Source organism: Numenius arquata, chromosome 9 (genome assembly GCF_964106895.1).
Source record: "Numenius arquata chromosome 9, bNumArq3.hap1.1, whole genome shotgun sequence".
Taxonomy (NCBI): domain Eukaryota; kingdom Metazoa; phylum Chordata; class Aves; order Charadriiformes; family Scolopacidae; genus Numenius; species Numenius arquata.
Window position 1 is genome coordinate 26,891,278 of NC_133584.1, and position 24,476 is coordinate 26,915,753.

General features: G+C 44.0%; 1 protein-coding gene across 1 annotated transcript in view; it reads left to right on the top strand.

Annotated features, from left to right (window-relative positions):
- MSL2 (MSL complex subunit 2) overlaps nt 1-16,031 on the top strand; it is a 16,773-nt gene extending 742 nt beyond the window's left edge. Inside the window, exon 2 of the mRNA XM_074153781.1 lies at nt 14,434-16,031. Coding sequence (XP_074009882.1) covers nt 14,434-16,031 — 1,598 coding nt within the window. The remainder of the gene's footprint in view (nt 1-14,433) is intronic.
- Nucleotides 16,032-24,476: the final 8,445 nt, after the last annotated feature.

The window sequence follows — 24,476 nt, forward strand, 5'->3', positions numbered from 1 at the left end:
CCCCCCTCTCTCCTTGAAACATAAGGAACAAAAACACAATTCAGATGGAAAGCCAGGAATTTTAAGCGCACAGAAACAACGTTTGGATTTTTATTTTTTTTTGGATGTGTAGCAGATAATTGCCCTATAACAATAATTACCATAAAAAGCAAATAAGCTGAAAGTCTGGTAGGATTTCCCCGCTTTTCCTCCCCCCAAAAAAACAGAGCATATTCTGCATTTTGTGGGAAAAGGCAGACATCCGGAATTTCAACGTTACAGCCTGGGGAACACTGGGAAGGAATTGCGTTCTGCTGTGTTTATGAAGTGGGGGCACGTGTCCGTTGCTGGTAGGAAGCTCTGGAATAAGCTGTCAACCTTTCTTGGAACTTTCCTTTGAAGCCTTGGTCGGTGTTGGGAGAGGGAGCCTGAACTGTTAGACCTCTCAGTTGATTAATTGTGTTAATTCTCCTTTTTTTTTTTTTTTTTTTTTTTTTCCTTCTGGTAGTTTTAAGTCCTGGCCCCGTGTGTGTTTATAGTCTCTTAACGGAGTTGACTTATGTCTGCTATGTTTGCGTGTGTTTATCTTTACTAATGTGTGTGGTCACAATAAGATGTAATTGAATTACTGGGGTTTATAAAGTTAAACGTTGTATTTATTTACAGGATCAGGATTTCAGCTGTGGAGGCTGCTAAACTAGTGGTGGATGCTTCCTATCCTGTAGCTATTGGCTCCTCCCACTTAAAGTCTTAGAAAATAGAGATCTGTTTGTACTGGGAAAGAGGGAGCCTGTTCCCAGGATCACTGCATCGTCATTTCCTGAAATAATTTGTCAAAGGGTTGGTTTTTTTTATTCACGTAACCCTAGTGTCAATGTCGATGCACCTCTGCTCTTTAGGTCTTGCTTATTACCTTAGGCCCTGTTAATTCCAATCCCTAACTGTGCTTTTTTTTCCATAAATCCTTCTTGCTTTTGGCCAGCCATCAGGCTGCTTTTGCCTAACAATACGCTAATATTTTTCTGATTTTTTTTTTTTTTTTTTTTAAAAACGTAGGGACTCCATGTTTCTAACTGCTGTGCTATTTGGCCTCTCCACTCTAAGACTGGTCTTCTGAAATGTGTTCTTTGTATTCCTTCCCTTGACTTCTTCCCTTCTTGGCCTTTTGCAATCTTATTTTTACACTCTCTGCTATTGAAATCGTCTATCTTTAATTTGTCCGTGCCCAAATTCCTGAGCTGTTTCCCCCCTCTTCAGCTTTTCTTGCTTGGCTTTTCTGTCACTCTTAGTTTAGTAGAGCAGACCATGCTTTTTAGTTTGCTTTCTCTATTGACTTGTGCTTCCATGGATATTCCTACTTACAAACTATTTCCTGATGGTTCCACTTCCCCTCTTCATCCTTTTTTTTTTTTTTTTTTTTTTTTTTTTTTAATTTTGAGGTTACTGCTTTGGCTTATATTTTTCTTTCTGCTGTGGCTTGCTTTCAGATAATGGTAGCTGCTGTTTGTTTCAGATATTTGGTCTACAAGTGATTCCCCAGTATTCTCCCTCGGTGTCTTGGGCTCCTCTTCGTGGCGTGGCAGCATACAGAGGCCTCAGTAAATACCAGGCTCTCCGTGAAGCCATACAGTAAAATACACTTTCTGTCCTGCAGAGGTAGTAAAGTGTCTCTCTTGAACCTGCAGGCAGTTAGTCATGGGAGAGTGGTCCTGCCTGATATAAAACTGTCCACTCTGGTGTTGACCAGAGTCATAAATCTTCAACTCGGACCTTCTTCAAATCAACCTTCTTCTTCTTGTTTGCTTTTTGTGTTCCTTTCCTCCCGCTTCTGTCATGGGTGAATATTGGTGCCTCTCTCTCTCTTTGGCCCTCTGACCTTGCTATGATATTTTTAAAATACTTAGTGTTAAGAGCTGTTACACCTTCTGCATGCCTAAGGTCAGGTAAAGCCTATCCAACTGTCAAAACTTTTTTAACTTTAGTGTTTTAAAAGGTGAAGTTTAGGTACTGAAGTAAAGATTACTTTGTGAGATGCCATGATCGCAAGAGTGAGTGCTGGGACCACCCAAAACTTTACAGTGTGGGTTTTTAAAAAATATTTAGAAGCTTTTCAGGTGCTTGCTACTACTTTCTACCCTATTTGTCTGTTTAGCCCGTGAGATCCCAATACCTGTGTATGGGTTCGTGTACAGGGAACTTTGAGTGTCTGGTACTTGCACAGATCTTAGTAGGATGTGGTCTTGACGATAAATGTTTAAAAATCATGCTTTGTTGGAGAAATGCTGCATGAATTATCAGTAATGCAGAAACCTGCTCCACTTGGTTAAGGTCTCAAGCGTTGGACTTCTAGGAATTCCCTTGGGGAAATTACTCCCCAAATTAGTGCTCCTTATGTCATCAGCTTTCCTCAGTATTTAATCTCTCTGAATGTGTTCTGTAAGGCTTTGTTATGCTGTAGGTATTAATTCCGCAGGCGAGATTGTCCCTTTAATTTTAGAGACTTGTTTTTAGAAGAAATTAGTGACAGCTATGTAAATCAACCAATGTTACTGTGCTTTCACGATTCTCTCAATGTACTAGACATAAGCCAACTCATTTTCTTTTGGTCTGATGGTCATTTAAACCAGCTCACACAGCGGGGGTGGCAGAAGTTTTTGGACCCATGTAATTATGCAATTCTAATGAAAGCTCTGATTTTTAGATTCAAATGGGCACACGTGAAGTTCCATCAGTAGGTTCATAATGTAAATACCTTAAGTAAACTATTGTAAGTCAACTAAATCTGTTCTACGTGGATTTGAGGTCTCTGCCTTACCTAATGGGTTATAAAGGTTAAATTATATTGATGGTACGGCGGCGTGTGTTTCTAGGATTTAAGTGTGCTCATGTGATAGTTTCCTAGATGGTGGTGTAGGTAATGCATCATCCTTTCACAGGGATGGATAAGACGATATTTCCTAGAGCTTTTAAAACTTAAAAATAACAATTCCCTTGTGTGCATTAGACAGAAGGGATGTGCCTTATGTGTTTTGAGGATGGGAAATCTCAGTTTCAGTCTCTGGGCTAGTGTGATTATTATTATATTGCACGTTAATACCACATTTAGTTTAAATATAGTTAAGTAGGATTTATGCAACAAACTTCTATGTTTTTAAAGTACTGCCTATTGGGATAAAAATCTTCTTAAAAGTGGCTTTCTCTGTTTCAAATACCATATTGGTTACTGCAAGTCATTCAAAGGTTCTGTTGGCTTTTCAGCATTAACAGCCTTTTTTCAAATTCAGTTAAAATGCCTGGAAGAGACAGATTGCCAGTCGGATCAGCTTAGCTTTTTATCTGGGGGAAAACTTCATCCTGGAACCTTTGAAAGATATTTAAAAGATGTGTGAAAGATGGTTGTTGCTGATTTAGAAGGTGAAGGCGCTTGAAAGGTTGCATGGTTCTAGGACAACACTTTTGGGCAGGAACCCAGCTGTAGCTTGTGCTGTAGAAATACAGATTAAAAATATAGTTCTAGCCTTAAACATCCTGTAATCTAAGCAAGGGGATGTGAGACAACATGTGGTTTAGGGGAGATTAAAGGGTGGGAAGGAACAAAGAAACAAGGTGACAGGACTGAGCGGTACCATATAGAGCTCCCCACAAGCGTTTTGAGATAGCTTTTGAGAGTTTGAGAGGGTTGAAGGCTAAAAATGGTAAGGGAGCGTTATGGAACCAACTCCCGAGCATGGGGAATGGTGTGGATTACCAATAAAATAAAACTAAAATTGTTCCATTTTCCTATTCAAAGAACAGTATGGGGATGTTATTTCCATCCTGCTCTTGTGTAAAAGTATTATTACCCTATTTTTTGGAAGTTTTATACTGTCAATAGAAGTTGGGTCTTGTGGAACTCCTTCTGCTAGCTAGGTTTGAGATTTCTCCATGGTTGGTGGTATATTGGGTTGTGTAAAATTTTCCATCTTTGTGCCATCTTGTCCGTGTTGTTGGACCCATGAAGGCTTGTCCTCTTCTTCCTTGCCCCTCGCTGAGCTAATTCTCTGTTGCTTTGCACTTCTGCCTGCTTCCCCCCTACATCGGTATGTGGTGTGTCCTCCTCTGGACCCCTTGTCTGTAGCTCTTAGTGGCGTCAGTACGGAGCCCAAGTAGAGCTTAGTGCTTCAGGCTGTACTTTGTCACTGGGAAATTGTGAATTTTAGACCTGTACGGTTTCATTAAACTTTCATATGGAAATTTCTACAAATATCTGAGGGAAGAAGCACCACAAGCAAGTGGAATGCAAGTGAATAGTGCCTCTAGAGTAAGTAAAGTCTTTCTTTTGCTGATGGTATTGAGAGAATCTGAGGCATGCAGAAGTTACGTGATGACCTTCAGAGAGAAGATAGTTGGGTGACACCTAAATAGATACAAACTTTCTAGAAAAATTGATTTCTGGTCCGATAGAAGAAGGCAGAAGCAGCAAATTCGCGCTACTAATAAAATTTAAATTATCTGCGTGACACTGGATTTTCTGTTTGGGATGTGAGCTGTGACTAAGTGAGTTAAGCCTGGATATCAGTGTTTTAAAGTGAAAAAGCATATTTAAGTTTTGAGATGGAAAAGTTTAGCCTGGAACTCTCATTCCTTGTCCATTCTCCTTAGATTAAGGAGAGTGAAGGCTGATTATGAGCTGCGCTGCCAGATCAGAGTTGCCTTTTGTGTTTGAAAAGTAATCTGGATCAATGCTTTCTTTTTCAGGTACTTTTCATTGACATTTTCTTTCTTCCATTTTCGATGATGAAAGATACTCACCAGCTATTACATAGTGGTAGTTTTTAGGAAAAAAAAAAAAAAAACCCTAATGTTATTTTCCCCTTAAAAATTATTTTCCCCTTAAAAATTATTTTCCCCTTAAAAATTATTTTCCCCTTAAAAATTATTTTCCCCTTAAAAATTACATGAATGGTTGCCAAAATACTTCTGAGTTTCTGAAGAATGTTCAAAATAACCAGAATCTTCAAAACAGAGCATGGACTATGGGACTGAGTACCTATCAAATACCTTCTGCTGCAGGTATTCTTTCTCTTCTTGGTTTGGAGATAACCAGCATGGGCAGTTGCCCATAAAATGTCCACTCGCACATCTCTGAATATACCAATTTTTTAGCCAAGAACATGTTGGATGATTTCTCTTCCTCTTAAAAAAAATCTCCTTACTTAAATTCACTGTTGCCCTTTCCTGTTTTTTAAATCCTGTGTGTGGCTCCTGGGAGAACTGCGCTTTCAAGGATGTCTGCATTGTACTGCATGTGTTTTGATAACATAAAGTTCTACCAGTTGAACTCAAATTGGTTTCTAAACTAAAAATACTCCTCTGTCTTAGATCAAAATTGAAGAGTTAGGAAGATAAGTAACTGTGGTTTCCACCTTAACAGCTGGTTGATACTGGGCTTAAAAAAGCGGGTTGTGGGGTGAAGATTGCAGGATTGTCTTCGGATGTGATCCGAGGTGAGAGCGTGCCTCTTGTTGAGGCAATGGGAGATGATGGACAGGTTTTGATGGTCACCTGAGGATGTTGATTAAACCCATTGCGCTTCAGAGTGTTTAAAGAAAAGTTAATATGTTGCCAAGAGGCATCTTCATTGGGACAACTTAGTTGTCTGGGTCTATGGTTGTAGTGCGTTCAAACGCAGGTTCCTTTGGTGGTGTTTTCTTACCATGTCATGATTTACAGATTAGTTTGACTAAATACGGAGTAAGCAATTGCTGGATATTATTGGAGTTCTCTGTGAGGCCAGAAAAGGTTCTTTGCATCTAGTACAGGCCTTGAGAAATGATGCAGAGCACAACCTTTCCTTGAGCACTGTGCTTTCCAGATAGTAAAGATTTTCCTGCTCTTACGGAGAAGATTCACTTTGAAGTCCTTCAGTGATGTCATTTGTTAATTCTCTGGCTCCTGAGCCCCGCAGTCCCAGCTCAGGGCTTGCTCCTTCTCCAGTGGGCTCCAAGAGCACAGTTTAAGATCGTGTGGTTAATCTTAATGGCGTGAGTATTTTTGTTTGGCAGGAAAAAAATAGTTTTCATTGCTTTTTTGTTTGTGATAAATGTATTTAACTTGATCTATAACTTTCAAAGCCAGTTTTAACTCTTTTGAGTGTTTATGTTGCATAGAAACATGTTAAATTAATCTTACGGGCATAAGAGAAATGTTAACTTTGCCATTTAAAACCCCTTAAAATACAACAACCTTGACTTTTGGAAGACATCTGGATGGTGAAAAAGACGAATTTATTTCTCTTTTAAAGCTTGTTCATTACAAAGTTTGAACTTTGCCATTGAGTTTGTTAAAAATACCTTTAGAATTTTTCCGGTCGGTGATTCTTGTAAACACAAAGACTTTCAAACAGAAATATAACTTTGACATAGGACTTGGTAAATTATGTTCTGCTGTTTATTATGTGGGGGGAGGGAGGCAGAGAACAAAGGAGTCCCTTCTACAGTTTAAATGCAATTTGTTGCCATATTTCTGTTTTTTCCCTTGAACTTTAGCTAAAGAGGTTGACTGTATTTCTTCAAATATGCAGAAAAATAGTCTAACTGTATTCTTATCATGGTTAATTTGGGTTCTCATGGTGTTCAGACAAAAATAGTGCACTTTTTGTTTTTCCAAAGAGTTACACAGTTATTAATTATTAGTCATGACCTCCCCTATATGAGGGTAATAATTTCTGTAGCTAATTTTTCATAGTTGCTTGTTGATGGAGGATGCTCTGAAGTATTCAGAGACATAAGTTCAAAGTTCTGTGCTAGTAATATTGCAGATGTGTCTTATGTTCTCATGCCTCTCCCAACCAAAAGCGTGGTAGCTACAAATGGCCATTTGTTCCCTGAAGGCTGGGGAGCGGGTATCTGGGTGATGGGTGGCACCTCTGCCAGCTGATCCAGTAGGTTTCTGTGTGGTGGGAAAAGTTGCCAAACTCTTTTCTAACTGGGACAGTTGGGCAGGGCAGGGGTAGGACAAACCTCGACCAGCCCATGGTTCGACCCCATCATCTTGAGTGTATGGTAAGAAGGGTTTATGTTAGGGTTTGAGATCTGTGGAAGGAGACCTTCCACTGTTGTCTTGTCCTTGGCAGTCACCCCTTCCACTAACCTCTCTTGAAGCTTCTTTGGTTTTCAGTGTATTTAGCTGTATTCTTTTGTAGTAAATATCCAGATCTTGCACTCATATAAAACAGATTTTACACATTTGTTTTATTTTTCTGCAGATGGTTAACAGACCTTTTCGCTACTTATCATATGCCTGTCTATCGCCAAATAGTTTTGCAAATAGTGCTTTTAGGTTTTTTATCAAACTCTGAAAATGCTACTGCTTTTATGATCATATCTTTCTTTTGCATGTTGTGCTTTGAAACCCCATTGATCTCCTTATCCTTCAGTGGGATCTAGCTGATAATTCCTTAGCTGCAGAGGTGCTGTGTGGGGTTGCAGAAGGGAGCGGGGCAGGGAAGGTGGTGCGGGGAGCAAACAGTCTCCTTTCAGAGGCTGCTTCAGCTGAAGTGGTGGCCGGTCACCAGTGGTGTCCCTCAGGGCTCAGTTTTGGGGCTGGTATTGTTTAATATCTTTACTGATGATCTGGATAAGGGGATTGAGTGCACCCTCAGTAAGTTTGCAGATGACACCAAACTAGGTGGGAGTGTTGATCTGCTTGAGGGTCGGCAGGCTCTACAGAGGGACCTGGACAGGTTGGATCAATGGGCCAAGGCCAATGGGATGAGGTTTAATAAGGCCAAGTGCTGGGTCCTGCATTTTGGTCACAACAATCCCAGGCAACGCTACAGGCTTGGGGAAGAGTGGCTGGAAAGCTGCCCAGCAGAAAAGGACCTGGGGGTGTTGGTGGACAGCCGGCTGAACATGAGCCAGCAGTGTGCCCAGGTGGCCAAGAAGACCAATAGCATCCTGGCCTGTATCGGGAATAGCGTGGCCAGCAGGAGTAGGGCAGTGATGGTGCCTCCGTACTGGGGACTGGTGAGGCCTCACCTCGAGCGCTGTGTTCAGTTCTGGGCCCCTCACTCCAGGAGGACATTGAGCTGCTGGAGCGTGTCCAGAGGAGAGCCACCAAGCTGGTGAGGGGTCTGGAGAACAAGTCCTATGAGGAGAGGCTGAGGGAACCGGGCATGTTTAGTTTGGAGAAGAGGAGGCTGAGGGGAGACCTCATTGCCCTCTACAACTACCTGAAAGGAGGTTCCAGAGACGTGGGTGTTGGCCTCTTCTCCCAAGGGAATAATGACAGGACCAGAGGAAATGGTCTGAAGTTGTGGCAGGGGAGGTTTAGATTAGATATGAGGAAGAATGACTTTACTGAGAGGGTGGTCAGGCACTGGAACAGCCTGCCCAGGGAGGTGGTGGAGTCGCCATCCCTGGAGGTATTTGAGAAATGTGTAGACGTGGCACTTCAGGGCATGCTCTGGTGCCCGAGATTGTTGGGGTTTTTTTTTGTGTGTGTGTATGATTGGACTCGATCTCAAAGCTCCCTTCCAACCATGAAGATTCTGTGATTCTGTGAAGTGCTTGACCTGCAGGTAGATGGGTACCTGAATTTCAAAAAGCCTGTATCTGGTGGTACCATCAGTGGGTGAGAACCAGCTCCCATCCTTCAGGAGGTGGTTACCTCTGAAACTTGAATGTAGTAATTTGTTAGACCTTACTGCCTGTTGCTAATTATTTTAGTAGAAACAATCAGATGATGTTTAATCCAGAAATGAAAATGCTGGAAGTCTAGCAATCCAACAGTTACATCTCCAGCTTCTGGTTATTACTTTGAGGTGCTTGTCAAATATTAATTTTAAGTGTGTAACATTGAAGTATGCGTGTGCTTCATCAGATTGATTATAGCTTCCTGTTTTTTTAAACTTGCTAGATATAACAGAGCTGTGTAATTTCTATCTGAGGTTAGAGTTCTCTCTCCGATCCAAAGTTCGTAGAGGCTTTTTGTAATGCTTGGTTTAAAAATGCCACCGTGGTTGCTGTAACCTTTGATGTTAGGAGATGAACCGAGGGTGAGCTTTCTTCTTCCCCTCGTGGATGCCAGTCCTGCTCCTGGGTTGTGCAGTAGAGACACCACCAGGGGTGACTTCTGGTGATAGGAATGCCATCAAACATTAAAGACTGTTTTGGCAGACAAATGTTGGAGATTAACCCCAGTGATACATTTATTTATACTCGTAACAAATTTTGATGTCATAATTTTTTTCTAGATTACTCAATCAAATTACGATGTAATAGTTAACATCATTCTTAAGACTTTTGAGTTGCTAAAAAATGCAATATATCAAGTTTCGGTAAGCTTTTGCAAGGGCGCTCAAGTACTTACTGGTGTTTAGCCTCTTTTTTTAGGGCATTATATTTCGGCCTTTGCTGAGGAGGGATGAGAAGGGAAGGAGGTCACCTGTTCAAGTCTTTCTTCTCAGTGAATTTCATCCATTTGGAGCGGGTATATACACCTAACAACTGCTGTGATTCCCAATTCTTCTCCTCCCTTTGGTCTCCCAGATACAATTTGCAGATGCTTCCCCTCTTCCTGCAGCTGCGAAGTAATGCTCATTAAGGAACGCAATAGGAAGTATTCCTTGTAGTTTAAGTGACCTCCCTTCTGGTAGCAGCCTTTCCAGGACAGCTGCGATATTCTGTAAATAATATATTAAAAGTATTTTCCTCTGTATATGCAGCTCATTAAATGTAAGCGCTCATATTAACGGAGATGTTTAGTAAACCTTTCTGAAAGTAGGATAGTTAAGAACTGATGTTGTTTAGGGAAAGCCTCTTATTGGATGCTTTTGTAAGGACATGGTTTTGCTTTTGGTGTATTAATACATCCCTTGCAAAAGAGGGTGAGAAAAGAGGAGGCAAAGTTTAGTAATAGCAAGCTATTTAGGGTAGTGAAAGTGAAGGCACTGCATTGAGCAATTGTGGAAGGATCTCGTGCGGATGAATGACTGCGCAATAAAATGACAAATTAAATTTAGCTTAGATAAATATTAAATAATAAACATGGAAAAATATTAACGTCTTGGAGCCCACCGTTTTTCTGTCTTGCAGATGTGTATAAATTTGTAAATTTATAGAAAGCGGTAGCACTGATGGCTACCAGCCAAAAGTGAGATCTTGGCCTTGAAATAGAAAACTCCATGAGAATATCAGCTCAGTACTGAATAGCCATCAAAAAAGCAAAGCAAATGCTAAAAATCAGAACTGGAATAGAGAATAAAGTGGCAAACTTTATTATGGTGCTGTATAAAGCTCTGGTTCACCCATATCTTCTGGAGTGGAGTTATGGTCCCCCCATCTCAAAAAAGAACTGCGGAAGAGTAAGGAGGACGGTGATCCAATGTAGGGAACAACTGCAGTCTGGAAAAGAGACAACTTAGAGGGTTACATGGTAGGGGTCTGTAAAACCACGAGTGGTGTGGAAGGGAGCACAGGGATTGACTGTTGCCTCATCTAACACGAGACCCGGAGATTGTCCAGTGAAACTAGGAAGAGTAAGGTTCAAAACAAAAAAGATCATTCTCAGCACAGAATCACAGAATGCTGTGGGGTTGGAAGGGACCTCTGGAGGTCATCTAGTCCAACCCCCTGCCAGAGCAGGTCCACCCAGAGCAGGTTGCACAGGAACGTGTCCAGGTGGGGTTTGAATGTCTCCAGAGAAGGAGACTCCACCACCTCTCTGGGCAGCCTCTTCCAGGGCTCTGCCACCCTCAAAGTGAAGAAGTTCCCCCTCATGTTTAGATGGAACTTCCTTTGTTCCAGTTTGTGCCCATTACCTCTTGTCCCTGGGCACCACTGAAAAAAGACTGGCCCCATCCTCCTGACACCTACACTTTCAGTATTTATAGGCGTTGATCAGATCCCCCCTCAGCCTTCTCTTCTCCAGACTAAAAAGACCCAAGTCCCTCAGCCTTTCCTCATCAGAGAGATGCTCCAGGCCCCTCATCATCTTTGTAGCCCTCTGCTGTCCCCTCTCCAGCAGTTCCCTGTCCTTCTGGAACTGGGGCGCCCAAAACTGGACACAGATGGGGCCTCCCTAGGGCAGAGCAGAGGGGGAGAACGACCTCCTGCACGATGGATAGTTGACCAGGGAACTGTCAACTGTCAAAGCCTGTTGTGACTGATGATGTTTTAACTAGTTTAAGAGGAGATGAGACAAAGCCTAAGGAGAGAATCTGAGGGTTACTGAGTCCGTGGAATACCCATCTCCCATGAGAAGTGTCCCAGCTAATAATGGTTAAAAGCTGGGCAAGTATGAAGAGTTTGCGTGCCTTGTTCTTACTCTGTGCCCTAAGCATCAGCTTTTGGCCACTGTGGTCTGACTCAGCATGGTTATTCTTAGGAGTTTGAGGATAGGATAGGTCAATAGGTAACATCATGGAATTCTTCCTGGCTTTATTTTCATGGAGAAGTTCATAATCTTGATCTGTATGGTCCAGCAGTTTGGAATGTCCCAGAGCCTGGTACCTCCAGATTGTGGGCAGCAGCTCGGGCGTTGTCTTCCTGGGACAGTGCTGCTGACTTCATACCATTCCCTCAGTATTAAAAGTCATGAAACTTAATTTTCTGTGAATTTGCAGCTCGTGGTTGACTCTTGTTTTAGTTTAACGATACTAAAGCTGGAGAGCGTGGTAGGTGCCACCGAATCCATATGAGAGAAAAACTTTGAAGAATGAATATTCAATGAGATATGAGCTCAAGCTGAAAATATTCCCACATCTCAGGCATTCCCGAGGTCTCTCCCGTGTAGGTTGCCTGGCATTTACTGAGAGTAGAACTCGCTCTGTTCTTTCCTTCAGCGAGAACATGTGAAGTGTTTTGTCTTGTCTGTCCGTCTGTGGGATTTTGGTGTGGGTTTTTTTTTTTTTTTCCTCAAAGCTCCTGGAAATTTAAATTTTTCAGTATCCTCTTTTAGCATTCATACTCATTCAACAGTTTCAGCTGAATTTATTTTGGGAGAATTAAAATACACGGTAATGATTTTTATTTTGTTTTTTTTTTATCTAATTAAAAGTAAAATCGGTATCCTGTTTGTTTGGTTCCATCCCTGAAGTATTGTAGTGCTTCGTATTCTGTAAAGCATTGGTCATCATAACTCATACTAAATCATCGTAAGTAGCAAAAAGAGGCTAAAGATGGACTGAGGAGCACACTCATGTGCTTTGTTCCGTTGGGTATTAATGCTGGTGGGGGTTTTGGTCCTGGAAGCCCTGGGGGATGCTGTAGTTTTACGATGGTTTCTGAAGTCTCAAAGCATTAAATGAAGGAACGTTAGGCGTGTTTGCCTCCTGCGTTGGTCCCGCCGTGGCTTTCTGCCTGTCCTGTTGGAAAGGCTCAAGATCCAGAAGGGATGGACGGTTTGTGACCCCTTTCTGCTGAAGGATGTGACTTCTGAGACCAGCTGATGTGATTTAAAGCTTTCTTTTGGTTTTCCCCTTGGGAGCTAGGAACTTTTCTCACAAAATCAAATCCAGTCTTAGGACCAGGATGGACATCTCTGCCTGCGTTGCTGTTTAGTGTCATTAAAAGGAATTTTAACAGGAAAAATAAATTCCACTCCAGGTTGGATTGTGCGACTTCATGTTCCACTTGTTGGCCTTAAATCTTCACTGCTTGAGTGTTTTGCTATTGTCTTCTCATGGTGGGCTCTTGTGGAGTTGCCCTTCCTCAGGTCAGCGAAGAAAGAATAAATCTACTCTTCGCTCATGAAGTGCATTTCCTGTCAAGTATTGCTGTAATTGTGCAATTATATTTTCTCTCAATTTATTAAAAAAATACCATGTAATGATGACTTCAGCATTGGCTCTTGTTGTCTGTTGCTCAAAAGCCAGTTTAAATGAGGCCACTTCTGCTGAAAGACAGCTGAGGTGGAGGGGCTGGAGCATCCCTTTCCCAAAGAGGTACCAGGGGATTCAGATTTCCAAGGGAAAATGGGATACTCTGCTCACTCAGGGAATCCACGTGTTGCAGAATTACTGCGCTAATGCAAATTTCCTATTTAAACACACGTGAAAAGTTGAATTTTCAATAGCGTGAAGAGTACGGAGGGTTGGGTTAGGAAAACGGGTGGAAGATTTGACAAAGGCTCCGGAGTGAGGGACAAGTTTCAAGTGCAAGGTTAGTATATATAGTATGTCCTGCTCTTCTGCCTGAGGCCTTGGATTCTCCACTAAGGTAATAGAGGGTGGAAAGGTTGGGGTTTATTCCTGAGCTGATAACTCAGTCCACTCAACTGGATTCAGTTAATTATATCCCTTCAAAGAGAACCAGTTACGGAAGGTCCGTGTGACTAAAATTCCTTTAGTATTTGAGTGATGAGAGAAAATATCTTTATAATACTTTTTTTTTTTTTAATATCTCAGTCTGTTTTAATATGTGCACTTCGCTCTCTCTTCGCAAATTGTTTAATTTTATTCATTTGTTTGTAAAAGCACGTTTTCACTTTGGAAAAATCCAGGTGAGAATTCACCGATGGCTGTAACTCCCCCAAGAAGGGCTCCTCCTGGGGAGAAAGGTCTGATCCAAGCTCTTGGAAAGGAGGGGAAACCTGTTGCTGTAGAAGACTGTAGATACTCTGAAATTTCATGTAGGTGTTTGAGTAGCTTTCTGGCCTAGAGCTGGCCAGAAATAGCGAAGCAGGAGCCACTGCTCCCCGGGAGAGGTTAACGGTCGCCTTGTTGCGCCTTCTGGTTTGGCACGAGAGCGATCCACCAGAGAGCAGTATAGTTGGGGTTTGGTTTTTATTAAATTTTATTCAAATCTGTTACTAGGGGTTTTATTCAGCGTTTATAAGAATTCATGGGATCCTTTTAGCTGGTTTTGTTGCTCGCAAAATTTAAAAACGTCGGGCGTTATTCACTGACTGTCACAAAGCTGGGCTCTATTTTTAGTCCCAGCTAAATGAAAAGTAAAACAAAGTCTGCTGTGTCTTCTTGCCTTTTGGGGTTGATATTTCATCATTTTTTGCATTCCTTTTAGAGTTTCCCTCTGCTCCCTTGCCATTTATTTTCACTAATTTCATTAAAATCTCTGCAGTGGCTCTTCATGGGGGTTTATTGTTGCACTTTTGGTGAATTCATAGAAATCTTGGGTGTTGCCTAAGTTTCAATGGCAGAAGCTGCTGAAGGGGACAAGGAGGGTCGGCAGGGGTTCAGTTGAGAGTGTTTCTACAGGCTGCAGCAGCACAACAAATCATGGTGCGATGGTGGTCTTCTCATTTTTTTTTTAATATATTTTTTTTAATGTTTTAAAACCAGATTTGGCAGCTGTGAAAATTTTTACAGGCTGTTGTTTGGACGGTGCGTTTTCTTGTGACTTACTGAACTTTTTTAGGCAATTTTTTTAAATAGTACTAAAAATTCATGCTACGTTACGCTGGAAACCCTGCCTTGAGTCCATCGTAATCTTTTCCCTTTCTTTTTTCCCTTAGGGAATTTGCTACAAGACCCTATCGCTCCCACCAACTCCACGTGTCAGCATTATGTCTGCAAAAGCTGTAAAGGCAAGAAGATGATGATGAAACCCTCATGTAGCTGGTGCAAGGACTACGAACAGTTTGAGGAGAACAAGCAGCTGAGCATCTTAGTGAACTGCTATAAGAAACTCTGCGAGTACATAACGCAGACTCCGCTGGCACGAGACATTATCCAAGCGGTCGATTGTTCTGCAGATCTTTTGGCTTTGCTCAAAGATGGCTCGCCGCTCCACGAAGAGACAGAAAAACCTTCCGATGCAGCCTTGGCTTTGTGTTTGACACATTCCCCGGTACCTTCAACCTCAGAACTCACAACCGACCCTCCAGCTAGTTTCACGTCGATACCTGAAAGCACACACAACATTGATATCAGAGGTTCCATCATCAACGGGTTGCCCAATTGTAATGGGCTTTCGGTAGATAAACTGGGAGTGAATATTCCTTCTCCTGAGCACGCAAACACCATCGATGTCTGTAGCACTGGAGAGTACATCAAAACGGAAGACATCTCCAGCAGCCTGCAGCCTGTGTGCGACACGGTTTCCACCAGTGACTTGTGTACGACGGGCATCGACATCTGCAGCTTCAGTGAAGACATCAAACCGGGCGGCTCGCTCCTCCTCAGCGTGGAGGAGGTGCTCCGGAGCTTAGAGACCGTTTCAAATACCGAAGTCTGCGATTCGAATTTGCAGCCCAGCTTGGAGGCAAACATGACTAATGGCCCTTTCCTGCAGCTTTCTCCCCCACCTCTTAGCCATAACATTTTCATGTCCACAGATGCTTCTCCCCACGGAATCTCCTGTACGGCGGCGACGCCCAAGGTAGTTAAGTTAAACAGAAAGCGATCCCGATCCGAAAGCGACAGCGAAAAGGTTCAACCTCTACCCATTTCCAGCATCATCTGCGGCCCGACACTGGGGGCATCGGCTCCGGTAACGGTGAAACAGGAAAATAAAATGTCTTTGCAGCCTATCGCAACCGTACCGAATGGAGGCACTACTCCCAAAATCAGTAAAACTGTGCTCCTGTCTAACAAAAGCATGAAAAAGAATTTAGAACACGCCCCTAAGAAATCTCACCCGAAAGCCAAACCAGGGGTGCTGAAAACAAAAGACAAAGCAAAAGAGAAAGTTCCGAGCAGTAACGTTATGCCGGGGAGCCCGACAAAAACTGTGTATAAAAAGCCACAAGAAAAGAAAGGGTGTAAATGTGGTCGTGCCACCCAAAATCCAAGTGTTCTTACATGCCGTGGCCAACGCTGCCCTTGCTATTCTAACCGCAAAGCCTGCCTTGACTGCATATGCCGCGGCTGCCAAAACTCCTACATGGCTAACGGGGAGAAGAAGCTGGAGGCATTTGCGGTGCCGGAAAAGGCCTTGGAGCAGACTCGGCTTACTTTGGGCATTAATGTGACGAGCATTGCGGTGCGCAATGCCAGCACGAGCACCAGTGTAATCAATGTGACAGGGTCACCAGTAACGACGTTTTTAGCTGCCAGTACACACGACGAGAAAAGTTTGGATGAAGCTATAGACATGAGATACGACTGTTGAATCTTTTCTTTTCTTTTTTTTTTTTGGTTTTTTTTTTTTTTGTTGTTGTTTTTTTTCCCTGCCCTCCGTAGGGGAACTGCTACAGTTTTACGGCAGCTATGGTTCTGTTTAACTTGCTGGAGCTCCTGCGTTTAGATCACTTGTATCAAGTGTTTTTCATTGCTATGTTATGTGTATTAGTGTCTGGGAAATAGTTGCAGATAATGGAGGAGTTACCCTAAAACTGTTTTTTTGGGGTTTTTTTGTTGGTTTTGTTTTTTTTTTGTTTTTTTTTTTTAGTTGTTACAGCACCTCATAGTTTGAAATCAATTGCTGATGTAAATGATTTTATCACAAGATCTTTGGCAAGGAAATAGATTAACCTCATTGTACTCGGTCATGCTTTGTGCTCAATCAAAGCTTCTGCTTAAATGTAGAAAAGCGGTATCCAGTTGGTCCATCCAAACCGTGCTCGATGATGGTGCAGAAGAATAATTATCCATTAGTTCCAGTCACCTTTGCCAGAAAATAGCCTAATATTCCTGTAGGAAACGCAGCCTTGAGCTGGAGAACAGTGTCTGGAAGGGGTAGGTAACTTCTGATCGAGAGAATGGGTTATGCTCCATGGAACAGTTTAAAAAGAAATAAAATGGGATTAGTAAATATATTGAGACAGCCAACAGCCCAGAAAGCAGCTGAGTCTCCAGGCAGGGCTCGGGAAGATCAGTGGGCTAGACAGGAACATGGAACTGCTCACTCGGACACGCCATCCCCGGTAACATAACTCATTTTTTGGTTTTTTTGGCAATCCCCCCCGCTCCCCTTTCTGATTGGTTGTGCCCTCGGTGCCTGCTCTCTTTGACCCGTTACTGACTTTGGGATGAGAAAATTCCTCATAGGCAAAGGCGGCTCACGTTTTCTCAGCGCCATCTTCATCTTTTTTCAACCCCCTCTTTTTTTTTTCCTGGAGTTCCTGCTGATTTTACTGCTGTTGATTCTAGAAGCGAGGGGGGTTGTGGGTTCCAGAGACAAGACTCCTTGGCTGATTTATTCCCTCCCCGCCCTTCCTGCCGATCAGTGCCCGGGATACCCGGAGAATTCCACAGCAATTATCACCTTGTTTTATTAAGTTTGTACCCCGATAGACCCGGGACCCAGCCCCTGGAGGGTAGTTCTTCCCCGAAGGGCATTTTTCAGCTGGGGCAGGGGATCGACTGCTACCCAAGCTCAAATATTCCAGATACTTCTTAGGCAGAATAAGTGACACAACTCGCTCCACCCGGAACCTGTTTCGTTTTTCACTAGTGATGTTGGAAGTAGTTTTCGAGGGTCGGTGATTTTCAACCTGGGCTGGAGGGCTCCAAAATGGAAAAATGACATGAAATTGTCGAAGAGCTTCTCTCAGAGAGTGGTAAATTGAAAGCTTTATGCAAAAAATGGTTTATTTCCGCGCAATCCCTAAATAAGAGTACAAGTGGAGGAACTTAGACTTGCATTTAGGGCTCCATTGGCAGCCTAAAAAATTCAGATTACTTTGTGAGAGCGGAAACTTCTCCTCTTTGAACGACACAGCACAAATTAAACATGGGCTGACTAGAACCCAAACCATTACCTTCTCATTTAAAAGGCAGTTCCTGTTTCAACAGCGTGTTAAATAGTAGGTGAATTTTTTTTTATTTTTTTATTTTTTTTCCCCTCGGAGTTACTTTACCGCTTCCATCTTTCCTTTTATTCACCTGATGAAGCCCGCGGCGCTTTGGGCCCTACCCTTAGGCGTGGGGCGTATTTTGATTTGGCACAAAGCACGTACAATGATGGTTCCTCACCTAAGAAATAAGCAAAAATCCTTCGGACACAAATGACACCTCCTTTTGTTTTTGTAGTGTAACCATTGGTGTCATTGCCTGTGAATGTGGTCGGATCTTTTTCCTTTTTTTTTTTTTTTTTTTTTTTTTTTTTGTTGGTTTTGGTTTGTTTCTCCCCCCGTCTGTTTTGTGGGGTGGGTAGGGTGGGGGGTTAAAGCCATAGGAAAAAAAAAAAAAATGTGATGTACGTGTCCAGTCTGTACTTTTTTTTTTTTGTTTTTGTTTTGCAAGAAGAGTTGAAAAATATTTTTGATAATGAGTAAATGGTGGAAAATGCTTCTTAGTATTCTTGTCTTTATTTGCCAACCCAAGTACCTGAGATCTGTGTTTTTTAGCCCTCCTGAGATTTAACGATGTCCTATTAAAATGTATTTAGTTAAACTTGTATGTGATTTTTGTGTTGAGCCGAAAGGATTCTACCATTTTCTAATTTGGTGGTTTGATGGTGACCTACTAATGTAAATCTGTTTTTATTAGTCCGTTACGTGTAAGAGAAGTAGCCGAACGGGAGTGTTGACTGAAGGGGGAGCGAACTGCACAGCACGGGTTGTTTGGGAATGCTTTTTTGCAGAGCTGTTAAGTTTTGCCGGGATTGTTTGATGGTTACATTTGTTAGGACTTTCATTAAATTAAATACATAGTACCTTTGCTCCAGAAACCTGGGAGTACTTGGAATCTTTACTATCTCGCTGCTGCATCAAATATGGTACCAAAAGTCGGAGAATTTAGGTCAAGCGTGTTTGGGAACTGTTGACAGGGGAGCCCTGACCCTTCCTGTAAAACTGCAAATGGTAGATTCAGGTTGTTTCTAAAAACATTTCCTTTTATGCTGCCACGTTCTTGAAATGTATATTAAAATTCAAATTGATTTAATAAATGTTAGTTTTCTAATTCTATTTTGCAACTGCTAAGGGCATCAGTGTGGCATATGTTGAATTTACTGTCTAAGTACTGCTTAGTCCCTTGATGACTAATTCTCTTAATTGTTTAAATTAGGGTTGGCTTAGTTTTGGTTTCCTTAACCTCCTGGCTAGTTGTTCTGGAATGAGCTGGAGCGATGGAAAGGACGGGGATGGTGCTGAGGATAATTGCAGCAGTTCTAATTGGAAAGGCGTTAGTTTGCGCGTCGCGGCCGTTGGGAGCAGCAGCAGCAGCCCGCTTTTCTGGGACCTTCCCCGAAGCGCTGGTTCCGTCGCTCAAAGAGAGCGGAGTGAAAACTCTCGTCTGGCGCAGTTTTAGCTCCAAATTGGCCCCGGGCTGGGCTGGCGGGAGCTCCCCGGCTGCCCTCGGCCAGGCCAGGCCTTCCTCCCGCCGCGCTGTGGACGCAGGGGACCGTCCTCGGCGTTAGCAGGCGGGAAGCTTTCTCTATGGAGTTTTATATCGCCTTTCTTCCCCAGCCCCCTTGAAGACAGTGAGTGACTTCCAAACGTTATTAAAACCCTGTGGTCTGGAGAGCTGCGTCGGACAGAAAAAAAGCAGCCGTTCGTCCAAAACGTTTTGCGGTGGGAATCTTCCCGCCAGAAAACAACGCTGCAAAGACGGAAGGAACGGAGCTCCTTCTGGAAGGGGTGGGCTTTTGATGGCGGTACAAAATTAACCTGGTGCTTCTGTCCATCTGGATCTGAACGTGTGGAAGGTGCTCTTTCAAGAAAGAAGAGGTGAAAACTTTTTCATTTTGAGCGGAAAGGCTCTTTCCAGTGAAATCGCTGGTTGGGAATTAAGTCCTGGAGGGAGGAGGGACGGGGGAACACACCTGGGAAGGAGCGTTTGGGTTGCGCTGACCCCGCTGCTGCTCTCCCGGCGGTTCCTTCACGCCGGTTGATGCTCTCGCTCTCTGGGTCGTGCCTCCGAACGCGGGGGTCGCAGCGAGACTCTTCCGTTCCGCTGAACTCCCTGCAGACGGCCTCGTACCTGCCTGTGGGATTTGAAAACATCATGGCAAACTGAGCGGGTTGGTACCGATGTCTCCTCGCGCAGCTGCTCCCGCATCTGTGCTCACTGGCACCCGATTCCAAGGTGGCAGCAGCTTGAAATAACCCCTGAAAAGCCAGCTTTTCCCAGGGCGGGAGCTTCTGCCCAGCGAGGAGCTGCCGCTTCGGTGAAACTCCCCTGGGCTTCCAAGAAAAAGCTCGAGCAGATGTGGCACAGCACGAACGGTGCAAAGATCCTGGCGTCACCCGGAACAAAAGCATCTTTTTTTTTTACTGTACGCAAGAAGCACATGCCCCCGGACGTTTGTTACGTATTTAAATTTTATACAAATTAACGTTTATAAAAAAAATCACTTTGGCTAACTAACTTCCTGAGCAGCGAAATGATAAAATTCAGAGCAGCTTTGTGCGTCAGAATCATTCGAAGCACGTGGCGCGGCTGATGAAATGCACGCTGGAAGGTATAGAATGCTATTTAAAGCCGTGCTGGTAACGTCGCAAAGCGCATCTGAATTTCACTGAATTTCACTGAATTTTTTAGAGTTGGAAGGGACCGTAGAGATCATCTAGTCCAACTCCCCTGCCGAAGCAGGATTGCCCAGAGCACATCACTCAGGACTGCATCCAGGCGGGGCTTGAAGATCTCCAGAGAAGGGGACTCCACACCCTCCCTGGGCAGCCTGTTCCAGGGCTCTGGCACCCTCACCATGAAGAAGTTTCTCCTCATATTTGAGTGGAACCTCCGTCTGGTCTAAAAGATTTAATTTTTCAAATGGAAGGGGGGGTCTGGTATTTTACAGAAAGCCAGAGGTTCCCCCCCCCCCCAAAGCGTGGCGGTGCCCTGCACAGCTTTAGGCACACGGGGAACGCTGACCCCTTGCTCTGGGACCGAGTAACAGGAGAACGTAGCAATTCTGCTTCAGCATTTGCGCCGAACGGAATCAGAAAAGGCGCTACTTTTCCTTCCCTTTTTAAAATTTTTTTTCTTTTTTTTGTTTTTCTTTTTTTTCTTATTCCACTTGCAGAAGATCTGGGAGATGTGGGGGGGGGGTTTCAGGACGGGTTAAAAGGAGGGAGTTTTGGGGAGTCAGCCCAGGGGCGGTTGCCCTGTGGTGAGGATGAAGCAGTGAGGAAGGTAAAGTGGAAGGATTGCTTCTCTTCCCCCGGTATTTTTGAGCAGAAAGCCTGGGATTTTGGCTTTGGCAGGTTTGCTGACGGATAAGGGGATGGCGTGAGCTCAGCAGCAGCCGGGAAGGCGATTTTGGGAGAGCAGCTGAAGTGTGAACTATAACGTCCTACCCCCCCCCCCCCCCCCGCTGCCAGACAGGGTTTAATTGTGAAATTCCAAAATCCTTTATTTGCCAAAAAAAAAAAAAAAAAAAAAAAAAAAGAAGAAAATACAAAGTAAAAATACAAAGATAAAACCATGCCAGCACAAACCGCCTCCAAACTACTTGGACAAAGTACGAGAACCTTTATTATTAAATACTCGAGTTTCCCAAACCATCCCCCGGTGACACAGCTGAGAGAGAACAAAAGGGTGAGCGATTTTCATGTGTTTTTCTTACAGCGGCTCATGCTCTTCGTTGAGGCTCGGTTTTGATTGCAAAGACCTAAGGTGCCACGATTTAGAAACGCCCCCACACCAAAAATACATACCCTTAATGTGACACGAGAGAGAGCTCTTTTTTTTTTTTTGGGGGGGGGGGGTAGGACTCCTTTCAGGCGTGTTTTGTTTCAGAAACGAAGCGGAGCGTCTCGGTGAGAGCATCCCCAATCGGCGCCCTTCAATCCTTAGTCCAGGAGAGAAGGAAGGGTTTTGTTTTTTCCCCACAATGTTTTCTGTCAACCTGAGACTGTCTGGAATTTGGGTTTTATTTATTTATTTATTTTCCCCCCTCTGTTCAGGCCTGTTTTCCAGCACCGCCGCGTGGTGGCAGAGCGGCAGGAGGGGACCCGGGGCACAGCCTGGCTTTTGCTGGCCCAAACCGTAACGCAGCGAGTACTGAGATTTTGAGAAGAACGGGGGGAATAATATTAATAATAATAATAAATAAAAAAATCAAGCTAGTGGCATTCGGGCAGTGATTGCATGTTGTGTCGAGCCGTAGCTCCGGTCTTAGTGCTGCAGAGAGAGGATTTGGGAACATAAACATAAAAAGGAAGGGTTTTGTGAGGACACAGGAGTTAATTTTGCCGGAGCAAGGCAGGCTCGAGAGAACAAATAAACCCTAATGTAGTTTTTTTTTTCTATGGCGCAAAACTGAATTTTACTTGCTTTTCTGACTACTGGTAAGGACAAAAAAAAAAAAAAAAAACAGGAATCCAGCTCATCAAAGGCTTCACTCCAAGCTGGATTTATAAGGAGAGGAGCGTGATCTGTCTTTAGGCAACACCTAAAGTGGCACCGCCGGTCAGAGACAGGCGGCAGAGGGAAGCGGGCTCCTACAAGTGCTCTGCGCGGTGCTCCGTGGGTCGCTTCGTGCTGGGGGGGGGGGGGGGGGGGCAGCTGGGCAGGTTCTGGTGGCTGCATTCACAAACACCCTCCTCTTTTTTTTTTTTTTTTTAATAGGTTTTTGACTATCCCAGAAAAGCTTAAAAGCAGGACGGGAGTTCCCAAATCTACCTTGCTTTTTACACTGCAGCTTTAGAAACCTCCCACCCGGAGCTGCCGTGGAGGGGGCTGAGTCACGGCGGGGGGTGCAGGGGTTGTTTTCAGCAAGAGGATGGATTTCTGCTCCCAGAGTAAATAATCTCAATTACTGCAAGTTTTGCGCTGGCATCACGCTGACAGTGGCCTCTGGAGCTTGTCCTTCTACTCACGTGTAAGGAAAACCATTTGCTGTTAAGTTGGTTTGGGTTATTTTTTTTTCCTGTGGTGCTGCCCTACTAGAAAGCTGGAGCTGAGTTTGGAATCCCTCGTACTTTGCCACAGCAGCAGCGACCCTCTGTTTGGAAAAGAGAGGACCTTGGGTTTGGGGGCCAGAGTGCTCGGCAGAGCAGCTACGAGCTGCTGTCTCAATACCTTGAAAAGGTAATGGGTGATTTTTTTTAACCAGGCTGAGGATACTGACTTGTAAAAAAAAAAAAAAAAAAAGAAGTCACAGAGACTGGTGTGAGAGGAAAGTCTGAACTGATTTGTGTGATGGGTTGAGTTAAAGCCCCCCTGTGAAAGGCAAATGAGGAGAAAGAGGGGAGACCCTGAAGCGGTGGGTGAAGAGAGAGAGAGAGAGAGAGAGCAGGAAGAGCAGAAGCAGGCTCAAGGTTTGAGCGAGCAAGACCAGAAATGCCAAACCCAAAGCCATGCACCACGGGCTGCTGGAGCACCAGCTCTTCACAGCCCACCACGGGCTGCGTCTCCATCCCAGCACACAGCTGGTGCTCAAGAACTGGGTGTCACTTGCTCAACTGGCGAGTCCTCGAGTCCTTCATTGAACTCCCTCCTTGTCTGAAAAAGAAATCTTGCGTTCTGGGAATATACATCCTTTCTGGAAAAGGATGTTGCTCTGAAATCCCACAGGGGGAGGAGGAGGAGGAGATGCAATATGCAGGGAGGCTGTAGAATCACCATCTATGGGAGATTTTTTTCCAAAACTCAGCTGGATGAGGTCCTGAGAAACTTGCTCTGACTTTGAAGGTGAGTGAGGAGGTGGAAGAGAGACCTGCAGAGGTCCCTTCCCACCTGGATTATTACATTACTCTGTACAGCGCTCGGAAAGCTTCCTTTCCTGGAGGGGCCAGGGCTATCCCAGGTTAAAACCTTAAAGAGAATCCCGAAGTTAGTTATTCTGGAAGGACTGTACACAACTGGCAAACTGGACATTCCAGTACTGCTGCTCGTAGAGTTAAAGCTGAAGTAACATGAAAGTTTAGTTTCAGCCTAGAACGGGGTCAGGTTCTTCTTGTTCCTTGGAGGAATCTTTGTCTTTGGAGAGATGTAAAGTTTTATCAAACTAAGAGACCGCTCCGGACCTAGACGGTGAAGAAAAGAGGTGAACTGGACTGCTTTGCCCGGGTTCTTTCAGGTGAGAAGTGGACGGAGCTGGTTACAGTTACTGGTTCATCCCACGTTCATTTCTGCAATCCATTTCCTAGATTCTTCTGCATTTGGGCCTTTGTGGAACCCTCCCCAGTAAAGCTTTTCCCCTCGGGGTTATTACAGTGACGATGGAGATGCGATTCAAACACCCTGGTGTTGAGCAGAGCCGGTCCCGTGTGCCTGCTGCACCCAGAGAGGCTTATCCTGGTTTGGTCTGAGTGCCCCCTGCTTCCGTCACCTTTTATGGTGGAGTGGGAGGTGCCTCGAGTGTCTTCGCTAAGAACCTGGCCATCCAGACATTTCCCAAATATCAAATCTGGGATCCTGGGGTGTGTATATGTATCCGGATAAAACAGCAGCTTTATTCAAGAAAAAGAGAATTCTCCAAGCCCAGTATCACTGAAAACTTCATCTCTTTCAGATTTTGATCCTGAGGAGGGAGTCACTAACCTCAGGACGGCAGCAGCACGTCCCACCTGGGCATCGGGAGGCAGGCGTTACGCTTCACAGGCTCCTGGAAAAGGTGAAGTTGCATTGTAGTGACCAGCTAATTGCTTATTTGGTTATTAACGCTTAGCGGTTATCATCTAGGGACCAAAGTTCTGTTGTGCCAGCATCTCCACGCGCAAAA